This window comes from Aedes aegypti, chromosome 1 (genome assembly GCF_002204515.2).
Source record: "Aedes aegypti strain LVP_AGWG chromosome 1, AaegL5.0 Primary Assembly, whole genome shotgun sequence".
Taxonomy (NCBI): domain Eukaryota; kingdom Metazoa; phylum Arthropoda; class Insecta; order Diptera; family Culicidae; genus Aedes; species Aedes aegypti.
In genome coordinates, this window is record NC_035107.1 from 120243076 (window position 1) to 120268765 (window position 25690).

At 36.4% G+C, this 25690-nt stretch overlaps 1 protein-coding gene and 1 non-coding gene across 2 annotated transcripts in view; both read left to right on the forward strand.

The window, feature by feature from the left end:
* Positions 1-25690, forward strand: part of LOC5575022 — a 366593-nt gene that overhangs the window by 324398 nt on the left and 16505 nt on the right. Inside the window, exon 2 of the mRNA XM_021846333.1 lies at positions 22810-23171. Within this exon, the coding sequence (XP_021702025.1) occupies positions 22810-23171 (362 nt within the window). The remainder of the gene's footprint in view (positions 1-22809; positions 23172-25690) is intronic.
* On the forward strand, positions 5062-5144 carry Trnal-cag. Its single transcript has one exon. It is a non-coding gene; the product is annotated as a tRNA-Leu (tRNA).

Genomic DNA, 25690 nt, shown 5'->3' on the forward strand with positions numbered 1-25690 from the left:
AAAAGAAATGAACCAAAATCGAATCTTTCTAAGCGATTTTTCGATCCTTAAGAAGGAAAAACTTCAGCAGAAAATTTCTAGGAAATTTTTTAGATTTTTTTTAGAATTCTGTGAAAAAAATCCAACAAGAATCTTTATACAAGTATTTTTGATTTACCGTTTTGACTCATATTCCGAACACTTAAGGCCAACAGTGATTTCAAACGCATCAAATAGGCATAAATTTGCTGATATTTGTGAAAATTTCAATTTCTACGCAAAGTCTAACTGTTAGCTGTTGGGTGTGCCGATAAAATTGTTAAGTTTACCTTGTTTAGTATTGTTTTTACGTAAAAGTATGGAACAACATTTTGATTCAAATGCCGAACACTGTGTTCATTCTGTCTCATATTCCGAACACCTTGACTCAAATTCCGAACAGCATGAATAAATCGTATTCAAGGGAATAATTTTGCAAATAAATTTATCTGAGCTAGTTTTACTGGTCTTGAACTAGAGAATCATCACTACTCCAAAGGTATACAATAGATTGGAAGACGTTAAAAAAGAATTGCAATTAACTGCCATTTCCCTGTAATTTGATGACATATTTCAGCGAAACATTTCAACCACATCGCCATACAAAAACCGAGTGTTCGGAATATGAGTTCGAAATTTGAGACAAAACGGTACTACTTTGCTCCATAGTGATAGTAATTAAACTGCATCGCAATATAGATATGCATAAAACGGAAGTGTATGTGTGAGCAGTATCGAATTTTGCTTCGTTATTAGACAACATAATGAACAACATTATTTTTTGATTATGTCAGCCCCTTTTTATGAAATTCTTGATTTTTTAAAGTAAACTGATTAGATAAAATTGATTATTGAGCATCATTGAATTCTGAGATGATTGTTATTTTCACCTTTTTGAAAATGACACGCTAAAAAAATTCACATTAGACAAGAAAAATTCATGTTAGAAATTTGTTTTATCCTCAAAAGTGCCTATCTCGGCGATGTATGGACGGTTGGTAGCAAAAATAATAAGTTATCTTGAGACAAAATTTCATCCAAACAAAATATTGTATTTTTTTTTAGATCGACTTAAAATTTATAAAAACAAATTTCAGTGTTTTAGTATTTTCATTGAAAAGTTTACTTTAGACAATTTTCTACAAGTCATTCAAACAACACTTTTTGTAGGAGTTTCCATATTTTGATAACATTATTTTGTAAAAAAAAAATCAGTTGAAAAAGCTTGGCCCTTTTCAAATGATAGTCCAGATAAATTTTGAAAAAAAATCTATGATGAAAAGTGGCTTATTTTGTCAAGCTCTATGCAAAATGCGTCAATAGTAGGTCAAGCGAACTCATGCACAATAAATAATTTAATATTTCTTTCATTTTACTTTATAGTAGAGGTTGAAGTCTTTCGTTTTACATCAAAAGATCGAATATAGGACTATTACGTTTTTTTTGTTCTTAGCTAATCGACCGGGACCGGAACACTAATAGAAAACTTAAAGAAACTTCCAGCGGAAATTTGAAATATTCGAAAACGAAATGAGAAAATTTCTAGCAGAAAGATACAAACAATCTCCACAGACGTCCTTGAAGAAATGTTTGGATAACTGTTTGCCGGCATTATAAGAAGAATCTCTAAAAGAATTTATTAAGGAATTTTGCAGGAATCGCAGGAAGAATCATTGGAGTAATTTCACCACAGGAATACCTGTGGAAATATTTGAAAAATACTTCATAATAATAAGAATGTGATAGAAATCCCTCAGTAATTCTCACAGTACTCGTTGGAAAAATCCCTGTAGAAATTTTTGAATAATCCATCTTTTTGGATAAGCTTATGGCAGAATCGTGGAAAAAATCTTAAAGAAGTCGCAGGACGTTAATTATATGTATTCTTGAATGGAACCTTGGAAGAACACATGGAGCAATCCATGAAGGAATCTCTGGAATAGTCTCTATAGATATTCATTTAAAAATAAAATGTATAATCCTTGGAGGAAATATTGACACCAATTAGAAGGATTGTTTCAGAAATTCCCATGAATTCCTAAACCTAGAATATCTAGATGACTTTTTGAAGAAAAAAAAATACTTGAAAATCAGTTGGATACCTATGTATTAAGTTCCATCAATCTGTAAGAAATCCCAACAGTATTTTTAATGATTCTCTGGAGGAATGTTGGAGAAACTTTTCGATGAATCCCTGGAATGATCCTTGGAGGAATTCCTTCAGAAATTCCAGAGCAATCCCTAAAGAAACACCTGGACGAATTCCTCAATGTTTTGTGGAGGTATTTCGATGATTTTTATTCAAAATATTTTGTAAGTAACCTATATGAATTAAAAAAGAAATAAAAGAAAAAACAACCTGGAAGATTCATCCCAGGAGAAGTTTTTAGAAAATTCCCTTTTTTATTGATTGAAATGCTGGAGATATCTATACAGTAATTCCTGAAGGGAACTCTAGAGATGTATTCAATGTAATCTCGGAAAAAAAAATTAACAGAGTTGTCGGAAGAAATCCTGAAGGAATTCATAGCGAAATTTATGGGGAAAATACTTGAAGAATGTTTGGTGAAAATACCAAGAGGGATTCAAAAATAAAAACGCATGGAGAAGTCGCAGAAAAAATAAAACAAATTTTGAGCCAACACTTCATTGATGTCTCACAAACTTCCCTGAAAAAATAATAAAAAAAACGCATGGAGAAGTCGCAGAAAAAAAATGGGCAAACCCTTCATCAATGTCTTTAAAACATCCCTGAATGATTGAATTTGCTGAAACTCCTGCATATTTTGTTCTACGAATAACTAGATGGAAATGAAATAATATTTCATTTTAAGGGTTACAAATTTCATCTCGTTTGGTGTTAGTTCACCGAAACTTATACCAAAAAGACAACTTTCTGTTTCCGAAGAAAAAAATCCACTAAAATTGAGTCAAGGACTAATATAAAAAAATACTCAAATATAATGAAACTTTCGCCAAGAATTACTAATTTATTTTGAGAAGTCCGCAACATCGTTGTATATTTTTGCCTGAAACCCTAAAATATATAATAGTTACCTTTTTTTAGATTTCCACAAATTTATGCTCAATTTCTGTTAGGAATTTCAGCAAAAATTTTGTCAAGAAGAGTACACTGCTTGTTTACAGATAATTTTTGACTGATTTTGCAATAGGAACTGCTGGTTGTCAATATAAAAAATCAAAAAGTGAGTATTTAGAACTTTTAAAATAAAATTTTCTTAATTGTTCGATTTAAAATGTTTAGCGCAATTCCTTTAAAATTTTCAAATGTAACTGAAGCGCTGAACATTTTAGTGACACTTTTGATAAATATTTTGGTGGTATTTTTTATGAGAATTCCCGGAGAAGAAAATTATAAAATGTTTTCAGCAAAACTATGTTAAGGTGAAACAGTTTTGTATCCAACTTCCAAGATTGCACTAAAACTTCAAAGGCACTAATCTCGCAAAGGAAGGATCTGACAACAGTGTACTTTTTTTTTTCGCTTTGTGCACTAGCAGAAAGCTTAAAATAAGATCAGGAACGTTTGCCTACTATTTCTCCAGTTTAGTGACTTTGAAAGCGTGTGTAGGGGCACAAGTCGGCCATTGTTACGGCCATATTTGGATTTCTCCGGCAGATTTTTATGATTTTATCAGTTTCTTTGTAAGATTTAAGGAATTTCCAAACAAATTTTTGGAGGATAAATTAAGCAAAAATTTCTGATAGAATTTAATAGGTAAATTCCTGGAACTATTTGCGATGCAAAAAAAAAATACATGCTGAAGTTTTTTTACGCGTATAAAAAAGCGTTATTAAAAAAAAAAATGTAAAAATCCTGCGCTAGATTGTCTTATACAAAACAATGGTCTACATTATGATTCGTATGGTCATGAAACGTCGAAAAACACGAAAACTTAATTAACGTATTTTTTTTTTAAACGACGCGGTTTTAAACGTCATTTAAAAAATAAACACTTCAGTGTATTTGTTTAAAATATTGTAAGGAGATTTACAAGTTACTTTTTTGAATATTCAACACATAGATACAAACGAATTCGTGAGCATATACACGGGTGACCGATACCGATAGTGCGATTATTACGCGAACCGGACACAATTGATCCGGATTCCGTCGCTCGCCCCAAAGGAACAATCAACAGATTCAACGGTGATAATAAATCTTCGAGTTGTTTAGTAGAATACCTATAAGTAGATGAAAAAACCGAATTTAGTACTATACCATTTAATTCCACTAGAGTTTGTCAACTGTAAGGCCGTCTTCAGTGTCGTGTACTAGACTCGGAAAATTCGGAAATTCTAAAAAAAATACTCCTAGAGATTATGTTCATGCACAATTCGGAAGATTCTGATGGCTGCTACAAAGGTAAAATATTGAACCTACAAGAAAATCGATTCATTTGCTCAAAATTGTTTTCAGCATTTCTATAACTTGATCACCTTTATAAAAAAAAAATCTTTTTAGAAAAGCTTTCGATTGACGCAAATTATTTCTTAGTTTACTCTCTATTATATACTAATTACAGAATATACTTAAATACAGAAAAATCTGCATATATAACAGCTCTGTCCTGGATTGCAAACGCATGGCTCCAAATCAACGATTCTTGTTATCACTTCGCTCTAACTAGTCTATCTAAACGACTCACGTCTACCGGCTTAGCTGACACATACTCTCGCCAACCAATAATAGCCGACTGTCCCCCTTTGCACCGCACACACCTTTCCACAAACGGCTAGACAGTAATGTGCGCACTTGCGCAGAGGAGACAAACAACGCCAATACAATAAAGATAGGAAACGATAGTTAACTCGCTCGCCCCAAGCTGTGTGTGAGAGAATAGCCCCATCAAAAGCTATAGGCTACCTACCGCTTTTTATTCCCACCTGATCATGTGTGTGGCGATCATGACTCTAGAGCTTTGCTGATTAATTATTTTCAGAAGGCGATGATGATGGATAACGATGGGGTGAGTCACCCAAGCCAATCGCGTCTAGCAGCGGCCAGCTCCCCCTTCATCAGTCAGGATGGCCGAGCGGTCTAAGGCGCTACGTTCAGGTCGTAGTCTTCTCTGAAGGCGTGGGTTCGAATCCCACTTCTGACAACTATTTTTTGGGAGGGGGTCTTGGGTGATCCGAGAATAATCGACAGAGGGAAGAGGAACGAATCGCGAGGTAAAATTTTCATTAATCCATTCCACCAACCAACCCACCGAACAGTGTGGGAAAACTGCTGTTCGCATTAATTTTGCAACTTGCTGATTAATTTTCTGTGATTTTCCGCGATTAATTGAGTGTATATATGCGCATAAATTCGGCGGTGTTTGGTGCTGCATGCCAGAGTTAAGTACTTTTTTTTCGGGTGAAACAAAACGAAGCAAGTGTGAGTATCTGTTCAACATGGGCGGATGAAGGTACGTTTGAAATGGGACACTATGAATTCCATATATAATTCCAGGGTGTTTGACGTGTTTTTAGAGTCTACCGAATATGTTTGTAGTCATGATGTTATGCTCGTTTGGCTACACGTTTGACAGTTTCTTTGGGTACAGTTGTCTTCGCTTTCAGTCATTGGGTGGTAGAATAAAAAATAATTAAGTTTAGTTTACTACATACTAGGTAGTAAATGCTACATGTGAAATACGAGTGGGACATGTTTGTATCGCTTTGCTACACTATACCTTCCGAACATACTACAAATCGAGTTTTAATTATGGGATAGAGGAAACTGGGTAGATTTTCCCGGATAAATTTGAACCCTGACCATTTTTACGAGATATAACAACAACAGGGTGTCTACTCGTTAACTGAAATGAAATTCCCTGATATTTCCAGGTTTTATAAATTAGTTCCATGTTCAAGAAATACTCTAATTTTATATGACCAAAACAAACTAATGACAATTTTAAAAAGTGTTTTAAAGTGTATTCACTCATCTAGACATTTTAAAGCAATGTGCTAAAAATATTAAAGCTTGTACAGTGACCCCACGCAGTTGAATCACCCACAATTTATGAATCAGCTGACTTCAAAAGACAAAATTATTATCAAACTTGTCACAAAACATCACAGAATTATTTTTACGCATAGTTTCTTATCAGTAAAAATAATTCTGTGATGTTTTGTGACAAGTTTGATAATAATTTTGTCTTTTGAAGTCAGCTGATTCATAAATTGTGGGTGATTCAACTGCGTGGGGTCACTGTATCGAATAGTATATGAATTGTATTTAATAATGATGGTGTTATGTTTTATTTTATTTGAAAAAGTTCTGTCCATCATCGTGTTTAGAACACGAATAATAAAGTTCCCGTTCAATCGAACCCGACCTGTATAACATTTACAAATGTGGTAGTTTAGGTGAATGATTAATTGTTTGCATTTCATTCAAAAACTATCAAGAGCTCTGAATAAATCATGATTGTAAAAAAATAATTCAAAGTTGTTTAAATTCCAGATTACTTATTCAGAATCGTTTTTTTGAAATGGAATATTTTCCAATAATTTTAGAAATTGTTCATGAAGCATGGCTGAGTGTAATGAAAATAGAAAATTCAGAAACCTCTTGCTTGTAAGAAGAGACCAAACAGTAATCAAAAAACAAATTGAGACCTAATAGGAACCAGGAGAAAAAAGTCTGATTCTGAGACCTGACATTTCTCTGAGATTTGAATTTCTCTCCCGGATTTCATTTAATGATTATTTCCCATAAAACCACTTCAAGAATTTTCCCAAGGAATTTCTCCAAGAATTTTATTTTGGATATCTTTAAAAAAACATCGTCCAAAAGCTCCCGTTTTAAACATGTTGCAATATTCTACCTGAAATGTCTCCAAGGATTTCTCAGGATTTCCTACATAATTGTCCTTCAGAATTTCTTCAAGATTTTGACTAGGAATTTCTCTAAGGATATCTTGAGAAATTACTCCAGAGATAGCTTCTAAGATTTATTTGGAAATTCCAGAAACAAGAAATTTCACTAACAGTAACTCCTCCAGTAAATTTTTGAGATTTCTCAATGAAGTTTTCACAAGAGTTTTTCCAGCAAATATTAGAGTAACCTCTAAAGAAACTTGTATAAGTTCTTAAGTCATTCTTGATAAATAAGGATTTTTAGAAAAACTCTTGACAGAACTTAAGAGTAATTGCTAAAATTATTGAAACAAAAAAAAACAGATCAATATTGAATCTCTGTGAAGCAACTCCTTGAAAAACTAAATCGCTACGAAATTGTGTAGGAATTATCGCAGGATTTCTTGGAAAAACCGCTGTAGTAGTAACTAATGTGGAATCTTAGATGAACTTTTGAGAATTCTATTGTATTTTTTATTAGATTAATTGAGGAATGTTTGGAACAACTGTAATCCTTGGATGAAATACAGAGGAAATTTCAAAAATAAATAATAGAGAAACTGAACCACGAAACACAGGTCGACTATGAAATGTTCTCAATAGGTTTACTGATTAATTACTCGAGGAATTTTTGTAACAATTCTTTGGAGTGAATGTGGACATAATGGCGTAGAAATTCTTAAAACAATCCCTGAAAGCTTATGAATTAACCTTTGCGGGCTTCTTGGAAGATATTCTGTGGGAATCTTTGGAAGATCGGATAGAGTTACAGCTGGAAAATTCAGTTGAAGAATTAGTGAAAAAATATCTCAAGGAAGTCCTAGAATAGTCTTTGAAAAAAAAAAAATTAAAGTAATCCCTAAGGCAGTGATGCATTTTGAACTGAACGCGAGCCAAAAGTGAACTGAACGCGTTCTAATTTTGCACGAGAACCTAGCAAGCATTGAACTCTTGTGCAAGATTCTGCACCTGCTCAAGAACGGCCCGTTCACTTCAAAATGCACAATGAAGCTGAAAACACGAAAAACACTACATCATAACATATTGAATTCCAATCGTTACAAATATATGGCACCTTAAATGTTTCCTAACATCTTTGCAAAACTTTGCAACATTGAAATAAGTCGTGTGTCTGCCATGACGACAGTTTTCATTCCGCGTTCAATTTTCAGCTCGCATGGGTTCAAATTTTTGAACTGCTCAATGTTCAAGCCTACTTGATCCCTCGTTCAAAAGTTTGAACTGGAACGCAAACTGAACGCGTTCAAATGCAACACTGCCCTAAGGAAATTACTGGAGGTAGTATTGTTGAAGTGCTCACGGATGTCCTGAACCAAATTCTGGTGACATTCCCTTAAGCATCTACATAAAAAAATAATAATTAAAAACTTCATCAAATTAGCTAATTTTTCATGACAAATTTATTTCCCGTTTCCCGGGAAGTCAAAACCCGGGAAAATTGGAAACTCTAATCAGAATAAAGAAAAAAAACATTGAATACGATTTTGAACCAAGGCATTTTTTGAAAACCTGATATTATTCAAATTATTCAGTGGATGCTACAAATATTAAAATTATTCTTTTTTGATTCGTACCACCAATTGCGTTGATCAATGATCAATGTCACCTCCATTTCCATCATTCTAAAAACGTAGCTTCCGTATCCCTTTCGGGAGGGGCAATTTTACTCATTATGATCAAATTTATCTTGCTAAGTGCTAACGCTCAAGAATGAATTGTAAGATCCATGAACGTGTTAATGTAACTCAATGGATATGGAAAATTGAAGATGTAGAGAGAAGTATATGTGAATCCGGTCTTGAATGAGACGTTTCAAGAAATCATGTCCATCACGATTAACGAATAAAAGTTGGGTTATGTTTCGGAAAATTTGGAAATTTGATACGCTAATTCTGACTAGCTGTCGCGTAAATGTTGTAACATTTCCAAGATTCTAATAAAAACCATTTTTCCTACATTTTCATCACAATTGGAGTTATCTGACAAACGCCAATTTTGAGTATTCAAAAGAGATTTTGCTTAATTTAAACCTCACATTTATTCGTCAATTGTACTGCTTCATTCCGAAAGTGATGCATCATTGGTTCACATGATCCCCTGACCCCTAAATATGCTTGTGATTTTGGATGGCAAACCATTGGTTCTCGCTCACACGTATCGCACTGTGATTGTGCGTTGTTGTTATTGTTGGACTTAATCGTCCCGCGGGGTTATTTTTATGTTTTTCAAATGAGCAATCAGACCAAGCTAGCAGATTCCGATGCGATGGGATCCTCCACACTCGGGAGCAAGTAGCACAAACTCCCTTTGGGGCGCACAGAGGTACAGTTTTCCAAATTCTGAATAATACCACGTTTTAATGTAAGGTACCGTGGGGCAAGTGGGTAATGGATTCTAGAGACTTTAAATTGAAACAAATGAGGTTGTGTATATTTTTTAGCTTGACTCCCACCATATATAAGCAGCATGCTGAAATTGATTTTTATGAAAAATTAAAGAAAAAAATACAGAAAAAGTTTTTGAAAAATGTCTCCTTACTTTTCATTTGCTCCAAAAGTGGGGCAAGTGAAAAGTTTACCGTTTTGAACAATAAATTCAAAAACAAACAGTTATATTCACGATTTCTATTAGCTTTAACACTTGTTAAGGCTTCCCAATGAACAATAACATAAGTAACATGTAAACAAAGAAAATGTTATTCTTTTCACTTAAATTTTCTTTCGTTTTGTTATGTTAGTTGAAATGATTCGACAACATTATAACTGCAACATTTCCAATGTTAGTTCTTACATTATAGGACAGCAATTGCATTTCTGCTCCGTAGAATTTCCACCGCTCGTTATTTGTTTTTGAGAAAGTCGGATATGACGTCGGATAACTCTTCGGGAGAAATCTAACGGAATCCTTCAATAGCGTATTTAGGGTCTTTTTTTATGTGGATAGACCTATACCCCATTTTTATGTTTTGAACTAGCTTTACATAGACATTCCACGAGATTTCCGTGTGTTCTCTAATATTGCAACTTTTCAGTCAACGTCTTCTTTTTAATTGGCTGCCCGAAGTAGACATATTGATATCGTAATGTTTGCCAACATCTTTTAGAGAATTTCCATGATTTCTAATAGCTTTTAATGCTTGAGTATAGTGTTTCTTGAATTATCAGCACGTTAAGTTTTTCTATGATAATTGCGAACCATGTTTACTTATGGCTACTTAAAGAGAAAACACAAATTCAATCTCGAATGATAAACTTTTCACTTGCCCCACCTGATAAGAAAATTGACGGTGTTCAAATTTAGTTATTTTTAGGTCTACGTCGAATAGGGTCCTAAAGGCCTGTCCCGATTTTAATGCCAAACGCTTAAGTTCAGGCTAAAAACGCACGTTTACTCAATTTTTTAATGTTTTTCTTATGTTTAAGTCCAAAAAACATTTTTTTAGATTTTGTCACACTCCTTGGCTTAAACTTAAATTTTGGGTATATTTTGCTTTCCGTGTCCCTTCCAAAATGTCAGATAGCAACAACCCCGGTGTTAAAACTAAAAGCCCTGTGGTGTTTTTGTCGTTTAAGTGAACGTCAAACATGATCAAAAGTGTCAAGGTTCATTGATGGACCCAATTTTTAAATTAAAGTTTAAATATGGTGTAGCCGTTATTTGAGCGGGAAAAATTGCTAAAATAGTTGCAGTAACATGCTCTTTCGTGTCATTAAATGAAAACAAGATTTCATTAAACATTTTAGGACCCAATTAATTCTAAAACTTTTTTATTGCAGTTTAAAACTGTCACAAAGGACAACTAAGAAGTGGTACAGGAAATTATTTTCCGCAACTTTTTGCCACTGAAAATATTAAAATAAGATTGTACGCCGCCAACTTGTTACGGAGTAACAGTTGACAGGTTCACAATTGTTCACTCTATTATGTAATAATGGCTGAAAAATCTCAGAAATCTCTTACCTATCGTAATGTTCTCAATGACCTCAAAGGTTTACGCATGAGTTTAAAACGTTAATTCACATATTCAGTAAAATATATCAATTGTTTTCACTTACCCCATTTACCCACTTGCCCCGCGGTACCTTAACTGAAATTGGCTCGTCTTTGGCATTACAATGGAAATTTCCTTGACTTCCCTGGGCATAGAGTGTCATCGTACCCTGTCACACGATATACGAATGCGAAAATGGCAAATTTGGCAAAGAAAGCTCTCAGTTAAGCTGAGAAGCAGGCTCTCTCCCAGTGAGGACGTAATGCCAAGAAAAAGAAAATCATGTTTCAAAATGCTTTTCATGGCTGAAAATAGTAAAACATTGAGAATGCAGAATTTTTGCCATGATTTTCTAAATCCCGACCACCGTGTCGTTCAGAAATTCGGGAAAACAACCCGCGAGCGTGTCTTTCGGGTGCGAGCAAGTTTTTCCACCCTCGAGAGTGAGAAATGATGGGTTTACGTTTTTGCCTACGGTGGCACAACTTTGGCTTCGTTGGGTGCCGCGTCGTGCCGTGTTGTTTGGCCGGTGGTGGGTCCGGAAAAATAAATTATGACCGTGAGTCAATTAATTACATGTATTATGGATGTCCGTATAATTAAATTTATGTACGGACGATTACGTACTTTTCAAATTACCAGTTCTTTTTTTTTGCTGCACGACAATGAGAGGAGTAAGGGAAATAAAGAGCTCCTGTACTGAACAACAACGGACCGGCTGATTAAATATGATTGTAGCTCACTTTGAGTGAGGAGTGTGCTGCTGTAGATGGAGGATATAATTGAGCAGTTTGAAACTTCATTTGCCAACAAAGATCCATCGGGCGGTGTCTTACGGTGTTCATTATAGGCTTACCTGAAAATTAAACAAAAGAGAAAAAACTATTAATCGAGGGTTTCTGTAACTGTTTAGCAGGCAATCAAATGGTTTATGGGTTATTGGTATTCTCCCAAGCTGTGAAATTGGACACAAATTTTGCAGATTTGGAACGCTCAAATTTGGAGTGATGTTTAATATTCTGGCAGATGCTAAACGCAGGGCAACGAGCAGTGAACGATTTTAAACAGATCCAGTCAATTTGTTTGCTTCGAGGTTCAGTGTGTTCGAGGTTTATTAGTGTGACTAGGCATTGCTGAACTCGCTCTCATTTGATTCTGAAACACGATCAAAGCAAGCGATGAAAACATTTTATCTGTATCGATCCATGATCGGCAATGTTTCGCAAGTTGTAACTAGAGTTACATATTTCTCAGGAGCACAGAAATGTACTGACGAGCCTCCAACCAATCCGTCTCTCAGCTCATAGGAATCCTAGTGTGCTGCGCTAGAAGGAGGCTCACGAAAATTCTAAAAGCGCGCGCTAGGTGATGTGCTCTCGGGGAGACTCGTCTCATGCGCTGCTCGGCGCTACGGCGCACCACCGGTATCCAAGTTGTGAAACAACTGCTTAGTAACGAAAAGCCTCTACAACTATTTTCGCCTCATTATGCAGGTGTCTAGATGGTCTACATGATATGGTCGAAGACTCGCGATCCAAGAGTTACAATTTCAGTTCTCATTGTAAACTTTTGTAATCACTTCAATTATTGCGCTGAATTTTAAACAGCACATGTGACGGAACGCATGAGACCGCAGTGAGACACATCTCAAGAAAAATGAGGCGCACCAAAAAAGGTCTCACAATGTACAGCGCGCCCGTGAGCTTGCAAGCAATGAGGCTTCTGCACCTAAGGCTACAGCACGTGCACAGTAACTCTAGTTGTAACAAGCTTATAAACAATTCATAAACATAAACAATTCCTGAACATCCTAAAGCAATACGGTTCCCCAGGTTTGGAGCTTGGTTCGATGGGTTTTGTAATGCACTGTTATCCCCCCGATCTAATTACAGCTATGGCAGATGTGTTGCGTTTGTTTCGAATTCGCCTCGACGTTGCCGGTGCACTTGTTCCTCAAAAGAACATCGGCGTCATACCGAGCTGCTAAGTAGTATGACGGTCCACCTTTAAACCAAACCAGCAATAATGTCGTAAGATTTCAATTGCACCACCCTGCCATGTCAAAAAATTGAATCCAAAATGTTACACCTTCACTTCCAATATGACCACCCAACAACAATAGAGGGCCACAAGCAGCGGGGAAGCATACCACATGGTAAGCAGAACACAGATTGGTACGGGCAACGAATGTCCCTCGATATTACCCTGTACTCCTTTTGATTTTCAGTCTTGTTTCACCACAAACTGCTCCAAAGTTAGCCAACTACTAGTTGGATAGAGAACCAAAAACCGGGGGAGTGCGAGGGCGGTCTCATAGGACTTCTGGAAATAAAACATGCATGAAATCAATTTCACTGCGAATAATTTGCGACTGGCGAAACAAGAAGGAGTTATCCACAGTCCACATTCATTGCGGGTACTTTCGGTCGGGTTATAGTACTGGAGAAACCTCATTTCAGTCGTCTTGTTGCTGGCTGCTGCGGTATCCCTAGTTCGGAGCCTTTCAGTTGACTTGGCTAAGAGAGTTGTGAGCTTTGTTGAAATCGGCCCATGTTCGTTGGTTGGAGTCGATGCTGGTCTGTGCCGGGGTTCACAGCAAAGCCACTCCAAGACAAAGTTTGGTCTACCGAACAGAAGAATGATTCAAATCCCAAGTCACGAATAGTTTGCTTTACACGCCTGTTAACAGCATTAAACCTCGAGTGTTTGTTTTTCTTGGGACGTTCCGAAGCCCAGGCAGGGTTGGTAGAAACTGAGGGTCTTAAAATAGGAACCTTAGATGCCTCATATTCTTCTTATTTCTTCCATAAAGGAAAAAATAATAATCCATACCGGCTAGACATGTATCTGTGAATATTAAAAAATGGGGGTTAAGACACATTAGTCGTGACATAATGTATAGAAGTATAACTGATCGTATATTGCAGCATTTTTTTTCAAGATTTTTTCTAGTAGGTAATTTTATCAGAAACTAAACTCCAGAAATTTCTTAATGAATTACCTAATTCATTGCTTTTTTACCGGCCTTTTTTTCCTTCTTGTAGTCAACCTAATTTTTGTTGAAGAATAATCCCAGAAATGCTCCAGAGTTTCTACGAGGAAATCCTCTGAAGATTCGCCATAAACATTGTAGGTCCTATAACTTGCTATGCAGTTTGAAAGTGCGCGCAATTTTAATTTAGGACTTACTAGTCCAATTGAAAATCAAGTTACTCAGGAGTTCGAAAATATTCTCAATCAAGAGAACGTTTTCGAAAATGCCTGGGAGACTGATTTGGAAGAAGTGAGAACTATTGTTAAAAAATTCAAAAATATGAAAGCTCCTGGCGATGATGGAATTTGCTACATCCTCATCAAGAAACTTCCAGAACGTAGCTTATCGTTTTTAGTTGATATATTCAACAAATGTTTTCAATTAGCATATTTTCCTGACAAATGGAAAAATGCTAAGGTTGTTCCAATTTTACAACCAGACAAAAATCCTGCAGAAGCTTCTAGCTATCGTCCAATCAGTTTGCTTTCCTCCATCAGTAATCTTTTTGAAAAGGTCATTTTGAACAGACAACACATCAACGAAAATTCAATTTTTGCCAATGAACAGTTCGGATTCCGCCATGGACATTCGACTACTCATCAACTTTTACGTGTAACAAATTTGATCCGTTCCAACAAATCTGAAGGCTATTCTACTGGTCTTGCTCTTCTAGACATAGAAAAAGCATTCGACAGTGTTTGGCATGAAATTTTGATTGTGAAATTAAAAAACTTTAATTTTCCAACATACATTGTTGGAATATTTCAAAGTTATCTGTCAAGTTGTACACTTCAGGTTAATTATTAGAACTCCAGGTCTGAAAGACTTCCTGTAAGAGCTGGTGTTCGCCAAGGTAGCATTTTGGGACCAATATTATACAATATTTCCACATCTGACTTACCTGAGTTACCTCAGGGATATCAAAAATCCTGTTTGCGGGTGACACAGGCCTCTCCGCCAAAGGACGAAGTCTGCGTGTCATCTGTAGTCGATTGCACAAAAGTTTGGATATTTTTTCTTCATACTTGCAGAAATGGAAGATTTTTCCTAATGCTTCCAAAACTCAACTAATAATATTCCCACATAAACCAAAAGCTCTTTATTTGAAACCTTCAAGTAGACATGTAGTCACGATGAGAGGGGTTCCAATAAATTGGTCTGATGAAGTTAAGTATCTAGGGCTCATGCTAGATAAGAATTTAACTTTCAAAAATCACATTGAGGGCATTCAAGTCAAATGTAACAAATATGTAAAATGTCTCTACCCCCTTATTAATAGAAAATCAAAACGTTGTCTTAAGAACAAGCTTTTGATATTCAAACAAATTTTCAGGCCAGCCATGTTGTATGCTGTACCAATATGGACTAGCTGTTGTAATACCAGGAAGAAAGCTCTGCAGAGAATTCAAAATAAAATTTTGAAAATGATTCTGAGGCTTCCTCCCTGGTATAGTACCAATGAGTTACATAGAATATCCAATGTAGAAACATTGGAACAAATGTCAAATAAAAAAAATAATAATTCCAGGCAAAAATCGTTGTAATCTTCTATTGCCACGATTAATGCGTTATATGTTTAGGTTAAGTTAGATTAAGTATATTCAAAGCGTTTTTTTATCTCATAAGCAGGTGAAATCAACTCACCTGTAAAAAATCTGAACTGCTACGGCAAATGAAATGTAATATGTTGTTAACAAAATGTTAATGAAATCTTAAATTTGTTTTACCAAATTAGGATGATATGTTGTCTAATAACACAGAACACCTAGATATAAGAAATAAATGTAATGTTTGGAATAATACTAATAAAGAAAAAAAAAATTGTAGGTCCTATCGATTTTCCTAGAATGTCGTTTAGGCCATCTTCAAAACTTTAAGCAGTTATTTCTACAGACACTGCGTTGGCACTTCAATAGGGCCTAACTGACATGAGCGATTTCTCTTCATCGATCCTCTCTTTCGCTAATAATTTGGTTAAATTAGATAAATCTGTAATATTTCTTGTTAATGGAGCAAGAAGTAGTGATTCCTCATCCTACGACACAAAAATATGTTACAAAAAGAGAATCAGTTTTCTGCAATAACCCAATGAGAGCAACGATGAAGAGAAATCGATGAATGCAGAAAAGCCCTTATGCAAAAACAATGCTGATTTATTTTGTAAAATTCTAAATGTACATTCAGAAATTACTCTAGATATTCCTTCAGGAAGTACACCAGATATTCAATTACAAATTTTACAAGAAAGCCCCCAAAAAATATCTAGTTTTATTTTCCAGGGATGTCTTCAGAGAATTGTCAAGAATATTTTGTTAGAAATTATTGGAAAGATTCCTGAAAAAACACGAGAAATGTTTCTAAAAGAAATCCTATAACAATCTCTGATGAAATTTCAGAAAAAAAAATCCCAGAATAACTCCTGAAAGGATCTCTGTAATAAATTGCACAATTACTGATGGAGTTTTTATTTTCTAGATAACTTTAAAAGTCAATTATTGAAAATAATCAATCACATCCCTGGAGAAAATCCTGAAAATTTTCTGAAGGAATTCTTCAAAAACGACGAATGGAACACCTGAAGAAATTTGTATAAGAATAATCGGAATAATTGCTGTAATATTTGCTAGTGTAAAACAGAAAATGAAAAAAAAAAATGAATGCATTCAAATTTTACTCAAGAATTTACACAAAAATTATTCAGAAGAACTGCAGGAGTGGTTTCGTGGATAGAAAATGGATTTGATGGAGTAAAAATCTAGAAGAGCTTCTTGATGAATTCCTGGAAGTGTTCCTGATAAAACTCCTGGAATAAACCCTGGAGGAATTGTGGACAAACCATGGATGGATTCATGAAGAAATCCATATGAAAATCATTGGAAGAATAAATGGTACGGCGTAGGAACTCCTCGAGGAAATCTTGTAGGGATTCCTGTGAAAATCATTTGACGAATTTATTCAAAAGCTCTGGAATAAAAAATGATATCGAGAATCGATCATTTGAGGCAACTCTTTCGACACTAACCGCATCAATACAGCGACGCTACCGTATATGGCAATAAAAATTGTTGCAGAATCACTGCTCTGTCAACACTCTAAAGACTACGATGGCGTTATCTGTGTTATTCATAGCTATCGTTTTGATCCAATTTCTTGGAATATCCTGTTGGAATCTTTGCAAGATCTACTAGAAGAACTATTGATGAAATCGATGGAAAATTTTCTGGAGGAAATCCTGGAATAGCAGAAAGTGCTCTAGTTGTCCACCTTTGATACAAATTTAGACTTTTTTGTATTAAGCAGGGCTGTTAGCGACTGAGTGTCTTAGAGCTGAGACCAGACAAGAACCAAAAATGTACTTAACAAATCAAAAGAAAACAAAAAGAAATCATGAGGTAAGAGTTCCTCAGCGAACCGGGCAGACTCTCTAAGGATATTTCAAAGAGTTTTTTTTGAGAACACTAGGGTAGAAGCACTGGTTTTGGCCATACACCAGTTGTAGCCATAGTGGATTTTACACCGTTTTACATAGCCAATCAGCATGAAACCTACTGTGTTCAGTAGATCACATTCATATGATAAAGCTACATTCATTTACTCGTCCAAAGTGATTCAAAACATAAGAAAAACAATTAATTTTCCTTATAATTTTAACTGCCATACACCTAATTTGGCCAGGGCACTCCTAATTTGGCCACTCTCATGAGAAATCAATGCAATTGGCCAATTTAGGAACCGAAGTTAAATCTCTGGCCGAAACTGGTGCTGTTGGCCTATATTGACCAACGGGATTTTCAAAGCGAATAAATGGTTTTAGCTCAGTTCTGATTTTTTACAAACATAATATGGATTGGAAGCTTGCATTTGACATATTTGTAGTATAAATACGGCTTCCCATTGATTTTTTATTGACATTTTCTCTTAGGCTGGCCAAAATCGATGCTTTTACCCTACTTGTATTACTATATGTATTTTTGATGATTTTCTCTAGGAAATGCATTAGAAACTATTTTCTGATTTTTCACCAAAACTTCCCTCAGGTATTACTTCAAAGATATATTTACAAGTTTGTTCAGTTATTATTTTACGGACTACCTGAGGAATTTCGTTCTAAATACCTTCAAAAATTAAACCTGAAATTTTCTAAGAATAAGCCCAGAAAGTACTCCGTCAATATCGTATCACAGGGCTGGTAGCGGCCTGATAGCAAAATAATAGTGACTTTAGTTACTAAAATGATCAAAATAGTGACCAAAAACTGATCCCAAAAAAAGAATCCTAGAAACGAGAGCACGCTTTTCCAAATTAATATACATATTTTGTACAGTTTTTTAAATGGTACTTCAACTGTAGAGATTTAGAATATTTCCTAACATTTTTTTGCACGGAAGAACACCTGATGATTTTAATGACTTCTTAGAAATTAAGTCACTCTACTGCAATAGATATAAAACGTTATAGAACGAAGAAGTGTGCATAAACAATGGCACAATAGAGATCTCATTCCTTATCCTTCGATTAAAAGTTAGGCCTACGCTGCAGTTCCTAATGGCGATTAGAAAATCCCAGTCGGAAAATAATTTCTGCAAATTCTTAACCATAATTCTACATCTACAAGAGAAAAATAAACTTGTGAATGATATACCTCCCATATGTTTAACCTTTGCGTTCCTGATCTATTTTTCACAAACAAATTTTCATGATTTTTTGGCCCCAGATCCCACAATTTTAGGCTGATTTCAATGAACACAATGACACAACACCATAACACTGTTGATATTTCATTACCTGTACTGGGAACCCAAGTCGGATAGTCGGAATTTGCACTAGAACATCTCGGAGTTACTCGTAAATGACCCTATATTGCAAGAAATTACTCAATACAATATGCAATCGATGGATTGACGTCCTTTTCTACTGTTCCGGAATAGGCTCTACGATATTTCGGAAGTACCTGCAGATGACCCTATGTGGCAAGATCTTATTCAGTATGCGTCATATTATATATGTCGAAAATAGGGTTTTCATTCACCGGATTGATGTCATTTTCCGGGGTCCCAGAATCGGCTCAAGAACATCTCGTAAGAACCTGTAAAAGATCCTATGTTGCAAGTAATTATTCAATATGCATCATATTATACTTCTGGCGAGAACTCTTGAAAATTGAGGTGTCGCATGATAGGTTTTGCTTGCAATCATCGGATTCAGGTCCTTTCCCAGAGTCCTGGAATCGTCTCTAGGATATTCCGATAGAACTTGTAATTCACCCTATGTTACATGCAATTATTCAACATGCATTGTAGAAACTTGAGGATTAATGTGCCGCATGAGATGGCTGGTGCTGATCAAATGTTGGTGGTTCCCAATTGATACCCCAGGAACCGGTTCCAGGGAATCCAATAACCGGCCAGAATGGTCTCAAATGAGTTAAAAGAATTGGGATATACTACCTTTTTGTTGTACCCTGCAAAAAAATTATGGAGATGTCTCAAATGACCTTCGGACAAACCCCACGGGACATTCGTATAATTGTTCGACTTGAGTTCCCAGTACAGGTCATGAAATTTCGTGTTGGGTCAAAATTTCATTGAAATCTGCTTAAAATTGTGGATATTAGAGCCAAAAAATAACGAAAATTTGTAATCACGAAGTTGTAAAAAATAGGACAGGGACACAAAGGCTAAGATGATAATAGAAGAAAGCCACACCTCGAATTTTCAAGAGCACGAGAGTAGAGAATTAAACAGCGCTCCGCGTTGAAAGTTTGGTCAACACCAGCAAGCAAGCAATCGATCAAATTTTCAACACCATTCTGATTCTCCAGACATCTTCTTCTTCTTCTTTCTGGCGTTACGTCCCTACTGGGACAGAGCCTGCTTCTCAGCTTATGTGTTCTTATGAGCACTTCCACATTTATTAACTGAGAGCTTACTATGCCAATGACCATTTTTGCATGCGTATATCGTGTAGCAGGCACGATGATACTCTATGCCCTGGGAACTGGAGAAAATTTCCAACCCGAAAAGATCCTCGACCGGTGGGATTCGAACCCACGACCCTCAACTTGGTCTTGCTGAATAGCTGCGCGTTTACCGCTACGGCTATCTGGGCCCCAGATTCTCCAGATATATGTACTTAAAAAGTCAACGTTTGGCTTCGTTTTATGACCACCTTAAGTGTACCTACAATTTTCTGTAAATGACGAACTTGTGAAAAATTTATTTAATTTTCTTAGATGTCATAGAGATGCGAAAGAGGTTCTTGAGAAAAACTCTTTTTACATTTTTAAAAAGAAACCTGAAGCAGTTTGTGGGATAATTTTAAATGTAAATTGTACAAGAATTTTTATCGGAATTCATGAAAAATCGTGAACAAAAACTTTAAGTAGAATCTTTGTCAGAATTCAGAATTTAAGAACAAGGAATGGAATCCTTGACAGGTGCATTTGTTGAAATTTCTAATTTTCAAAATTATTCTAAACGATTTTTTAACTAAATACTCAGATAAAATGTGGACGTAATTCTTGGTAAGGTTACAGGCTAATTCCTTGAATAATATTTTGTTGGATTTGCTGTACCTTCTGAAGCAGATTTGTTTAGATTCTATCTGAAAGAAAAATCTCTTCTGGGTTTCTGTCAAAGACTACTCTAGAACTTTTGCCAGCAATCCATGTAGCAGCAGGTATATTAAAATAAGTGCTGGGTTTTGACTTATTAAAATCGTGTCAGGAATTTTACCAGAATGTTCACCACAACTTTCTCGAAGAAACTCGGCTAAAATTTGCAGACATTTTATCAACTTCTGTCAAAATTCTCAGCACAATAATCCAGACACTGAATCTCTGATTTTGAAACCGAAAATAATGTTTGTTTTAAGAGAAATGAAATCTTCAGATCCCGAAAATAGTGACTAAGTGACAATTTTTGTGAAAAGAAAAAAATGACTTTCGTGAATTTTGTTGTGAATAGTGACCAGGTCAAAAATAGTGACCAAAGACCAAGTAACTAAGAAGTGACTCGCTACCAGTCCTGCGTACCAGAAATGTATCAAGAAAGTACTGTATGTATTCATCCAGTAATTCTTCTACCGATTTCCCTAGGATGTCCTATGTCCTACAAAATTGTTGCTCAGGATTTATTTTAGTTTTGAACAAGGAATTATAATTCCAGAAAGTCTTGAAGCAATTTCTCATGAAAGTCTTTAAATAATTTATCTAGGAATCCGTCATGGATGTCTCCAAGAAATTGTCAAGGCAATATTAAAGAAATTATTGAACTAATTTCGAAAAAAAAACTGAGGGCATTTCTAAAAGAAATTCTAGAGTAATCTCCTAAACAATCTTGATGTACTTGATCTTTGATCCTGATGATGAGGATCTTTAAAAGAAATTCTGGAGTAGTCTAGAAGAATGTTATATATAAATTTACTAAAATTATTATTGAAAGAAACATTCAGTCGACTGTCTGAATAATATTCTGCAACATTTTCTGAAAGCATTCCTTGGTAAACACCGGACGGAATCGTATAAAAAAATTGAGGTGGCCATATTCCCTTCCATTTGGAAAATTTGTGCAAAAAAATCCTGGATGAAATGCTGGAGAAATTCATAGAACAATTTTTAAGAAACTTCATGAGAAGTATTTGGTCAAATTTGTTTAGACATTCCTGGAAGAGTTTCTAATAAGTTTCTTGGTATAGTCCCTGGAGGATTTTTTAAGGAATTCGTATGGAAAACCGTAGATGATTTCTTGAGATAATCCCTTAGAAAATGGTTAGGAAAGTGACTGAAAAATCGGTGGAGGAACGCTTGTAAGCTTTGTTGGAAAACTCCCCAAACGATTTTTTTTTGCAACTAGGGAGCCGGATCCTCTTGGTACTTTTGATTCACTTCGGCAGTGGGGTTTTTGAAAGCTACTGAGCTCATATTTGGCCATAATATGCGATGTATGGGAATGCTGCTTATTGCAAAGTTTCAGACAGTTCGGCTGAGAAAAACCCTCCATTCCAAAGTGAATCATGGAAGTGCCCAAGTAGCTTTGCAACCTACATCGTAATGAATCATGAAGGTTTTTTTGAACGAATATTTCTTATATTTCGAATATTTCAGTAATATAAGGGCCTAACCGCATCGATTTCTCTTCGTCGATTTTATCTATAGCTAATTACTCGACCGGATGACTTTTTACGACTGCTATTTTTGATTCAGTAGAAAGAACGTATAGCCCTTCGTCATGTTGCATCGAAAAATATTACAGAAATTGATTGTATTTCATGTACTAATAAAAAAATCGATCACTGCAGATACGCCTGTTTGATACTAATCGCGAGATTTGTAGAAATCTTTGGAAGATCTCCTTGAGTAACAACTGGCTAAATTGATGAGAAAATTGGTGGGAAATCTCTGGAGCGTTTCTTGGAGCAAGGAAGGATTCTTGAAAGCATTGAAAATCTCTGGAGAAATCATCATAAAAAAATCCGGGAGATTCTCCTGGACAAATCAGAGAAGAAGTTTGTAAAGCCCTGTGAGCGGACGATTTGCAGATGCAGATTTTAAACTAGGAAAATCTTCAAAAAAATTCTTGTGGAAATTATTGGAGAATGTTGCTTTGGATTTCCTGAAGCAAATCCTGAACAAATTCCTCTGAACATCCTCCGAAACAACTTCAGAGTTTCTGGACAAATTAGTAGGAGAGTTTGTGAGAAGACACCATAGGAATTTCTGGAGGAAAGCCTTTAGATAAAATAGTGACCCAAGTCTCTAACAAGAGACCCGCTACCAGCCCTGGAAGCCCTGTAAGCACAGGGAATCAAGAAGTTTCGCATTACGGATTAAAATGTCAATTCTAATTTGGAAATTTCTTTCTCATTCACACAGGCTTTACCGCCATGCTGACACTGACCGGAGCACTATCCTTATCGCCGGAGAGCAAACCCCACCACCACACCTCCACCGCCGGGGGAAGTAATTTCCCGCTGCAACGGTACGCCATGGGCAAGGGTCGGCCCCCACCGCCTCTGATGGGACCTAAACCAGGAGCAGGAGGGGGCGGCCACGGAGCAGGTCCACCACCACGATTGATGTCCCGGGCGGATAATCCGATGCCGGCGACGCCACTCAACAACAATCAAACCCTGGACCGCTACCGGCGGCTGATTCCCTACATGACATTCTACATTCCATCATCTAATGGCGACTTCAGCCTGCCAATCAATCAGGCGTATAATTATATGCCCATTGTAAGTAGCGGCGCTTTGAATGCATTGGGTGGGTGGGCTTTTCAATGAGCAGGGGGGTTTGCAGATTTGCCAGTGTGACAGATTTTGCAACCTAATTTGTGGGGATGTCTGGTTTCGGGTTAGTTTGTAATTCGGTCGCATAATAGAGAACAATGACGGGTGTGATAATCGGTAGATTATCGGAGCGATTATTGAGGTTACATTTGGGTATATGCTCAGTTAAGTTTCACAACGAACGACCTTTTATTCGTATATGAGTTGCGAATCAACCTTGTTATTGCAAGGGGATGGGACACTTTGCAGCTGGATGGGAAGTTTTTCAGGGCATTCCAGCTTTTTTGGATAGGAATTTCAGCTTCTGTGGAGACTTTCCAATTTCATTTGAGAAGCACTTTAAAGCTTTTGGTTAAGAACTTTAAAGCTTTTGGTTAAGAAGCTTTCAAGCTTTTGGATGAGAACCTTTCCCGCTTCTTAATGAGAAGCTTCTCAGCTACTGCATTAGAAGCTTCCCAGCATCTGGATTGGAAGCCTTCTTACCTCTGAATTAGATGCTTTTTTACTTCTGAATTAGATGCTTACCAACTTCTGGATTAGAAACTTTCAAACTCCGAATTAGAAGCTTTCCTGCTTCTGGATTTGAAGATTTCCTGTTTCTGGAAACCCATTTCCTGAAGAAGCCTCCAGCTCCTGTATGAAATTTTATAGTTTAGCTTATAGTGTAGAACCTTTTTTTTGGCAAGCTTCTTTGAAACTTTTGAATGAAAACCTTTCAGCCTCTAGATGAGAAACATTCGAGCTTCTGAATTAGAATCTTTTCACTTTCTGAATAACCGGCTTTGTTTCTCAGTTTCTGAATTCCATTACAGCTTACGAGTGACAATCCATCTAGTTTATGAGTTTATGGGTGAAAATATTTCAATCTGAGGAGAAGCTTTCCAGCTTCTAAGGAGAAGCTTTCCAGCTTCTAAGGAGAAGCTTGCCAGCTTCTGAGGATTCTGGAAGAGAAGCTTTCCAACTTCTGGAAGAGAAGCTTTCCAACTTCTGGAAGAGAAGCTTTCCATCTTCTGTAAGACAAGCATCCTAGCTTCTGGAAGATAAGTTCTCCAGATTATGGAAGAGAAGCTCTCCAACTTCTGGAAGAGAAGCTTTCCAGCTTCTGTAAGAACAAGAATTCTTCTGTAAGAATAAGAAGAGAAGCTTTCTAGCTTCTGGAAGAGAAGCTTTCCATCTTTTGTAAGAGAAGCATCCCAGCTTCTGGAAAATAAGTTCTTCAGATTCTGGAAGATAAGTTCTCCAGATTCTGGAAGAGAAACTCTCCAACTTCTGGAAGAGAAGCTTTCCAGCTTCTGGACTAGAAGCTTTCCAGCCTCTGAGGAGAAGCTCTCAGTCTTCTGAGGAGAAGCTCTCCGGCTTCTGAAAAGAAGCCCTCCGGCTTCTAAAGACAAGCTCTCCAGCTTCTAAGGAGAAGTTCTCCAGCTTCTGAGGAGGAGTTTTCCAGCTTCTGAGGAGTAGCTTTCCAGCATCTGAGGAGAAGTTCTCCAGCTTCTGAGGAGAAGCTTTCCAGCTTCTGAGGAGAAGCTTTCCATCTTCTGGAAGATAAGTTCTCCAGCTTCTGAGGAGAAGTTCTTCAGCTTCTGAAGAGAAGCTTTCCAGCTTCTGAGGAGTAGCTTTCCATCTTCTGGAAGAGAAGCTTTCTAGCTTCTGGAAGAAAAGCTTTCCATCTTCTGTAAGAGAAGCATCCTAGCTTCTGGAAGATAAGTTCTCCAGATTCTGGAAGATAGGTTCTCCAGATTCTGGAAGAGAAGCTCTCCAACTTCTGCAAGAGAAGCTTTCCAGCTTCTGGACTAGAAGCTTTCCAGCTTCTGAGGAGAAGCTCTCAGTCTTCTGAGGAGAAGCTCTCCGGCTACTGAAAAGAAGCCCTCCGGCTTCTAAAGACAAGCTCTCCAGCTTCTGAGGAGGAGATTTCCAGCTTCTGAGGAGTAGCTTTCCAGCATCTGAGGAGAAGTTCTCTAGCTTCTGAGGATCACGGTGTCTTTGTGGAGTAACTTTATTACAAAAAAATAGGTAAGTCTGAAATTTCGAACTAAAAACAATTAGACTTTGCTCTTTCATTTGCGACCAAAATCAAAATAATCGGTCGGGGGGTCCAGAACATTTTTTTTTTATTTTGTGTGAAGTGTTCATGGATATGTGTTTTTGTACCGACACACATTGCGTTGAACATAGATAAGGGACAAACCGCAAGATCAATCCATTTGAACACCTTGGCTTGGAAGGTAAAGTTGTTCTTGCTCAAAAGAGCTGTAATAAGCATATATGACATATGATATACGCATAATTGCAAAACTGTCTCAAACGTCATTTTAGTTATTGTCCACGAAAAACCTTGAAAATCGTACCTCAATTGGTCATAATGATGTAAGAAGTTATTAGGAAATATGTTTAAGGTGAAGCGGCGTGTAACTCAAAGAATCATTAGAATCATCATTGATGTAATAGTAGTAGTGTCGCCTTTCCAT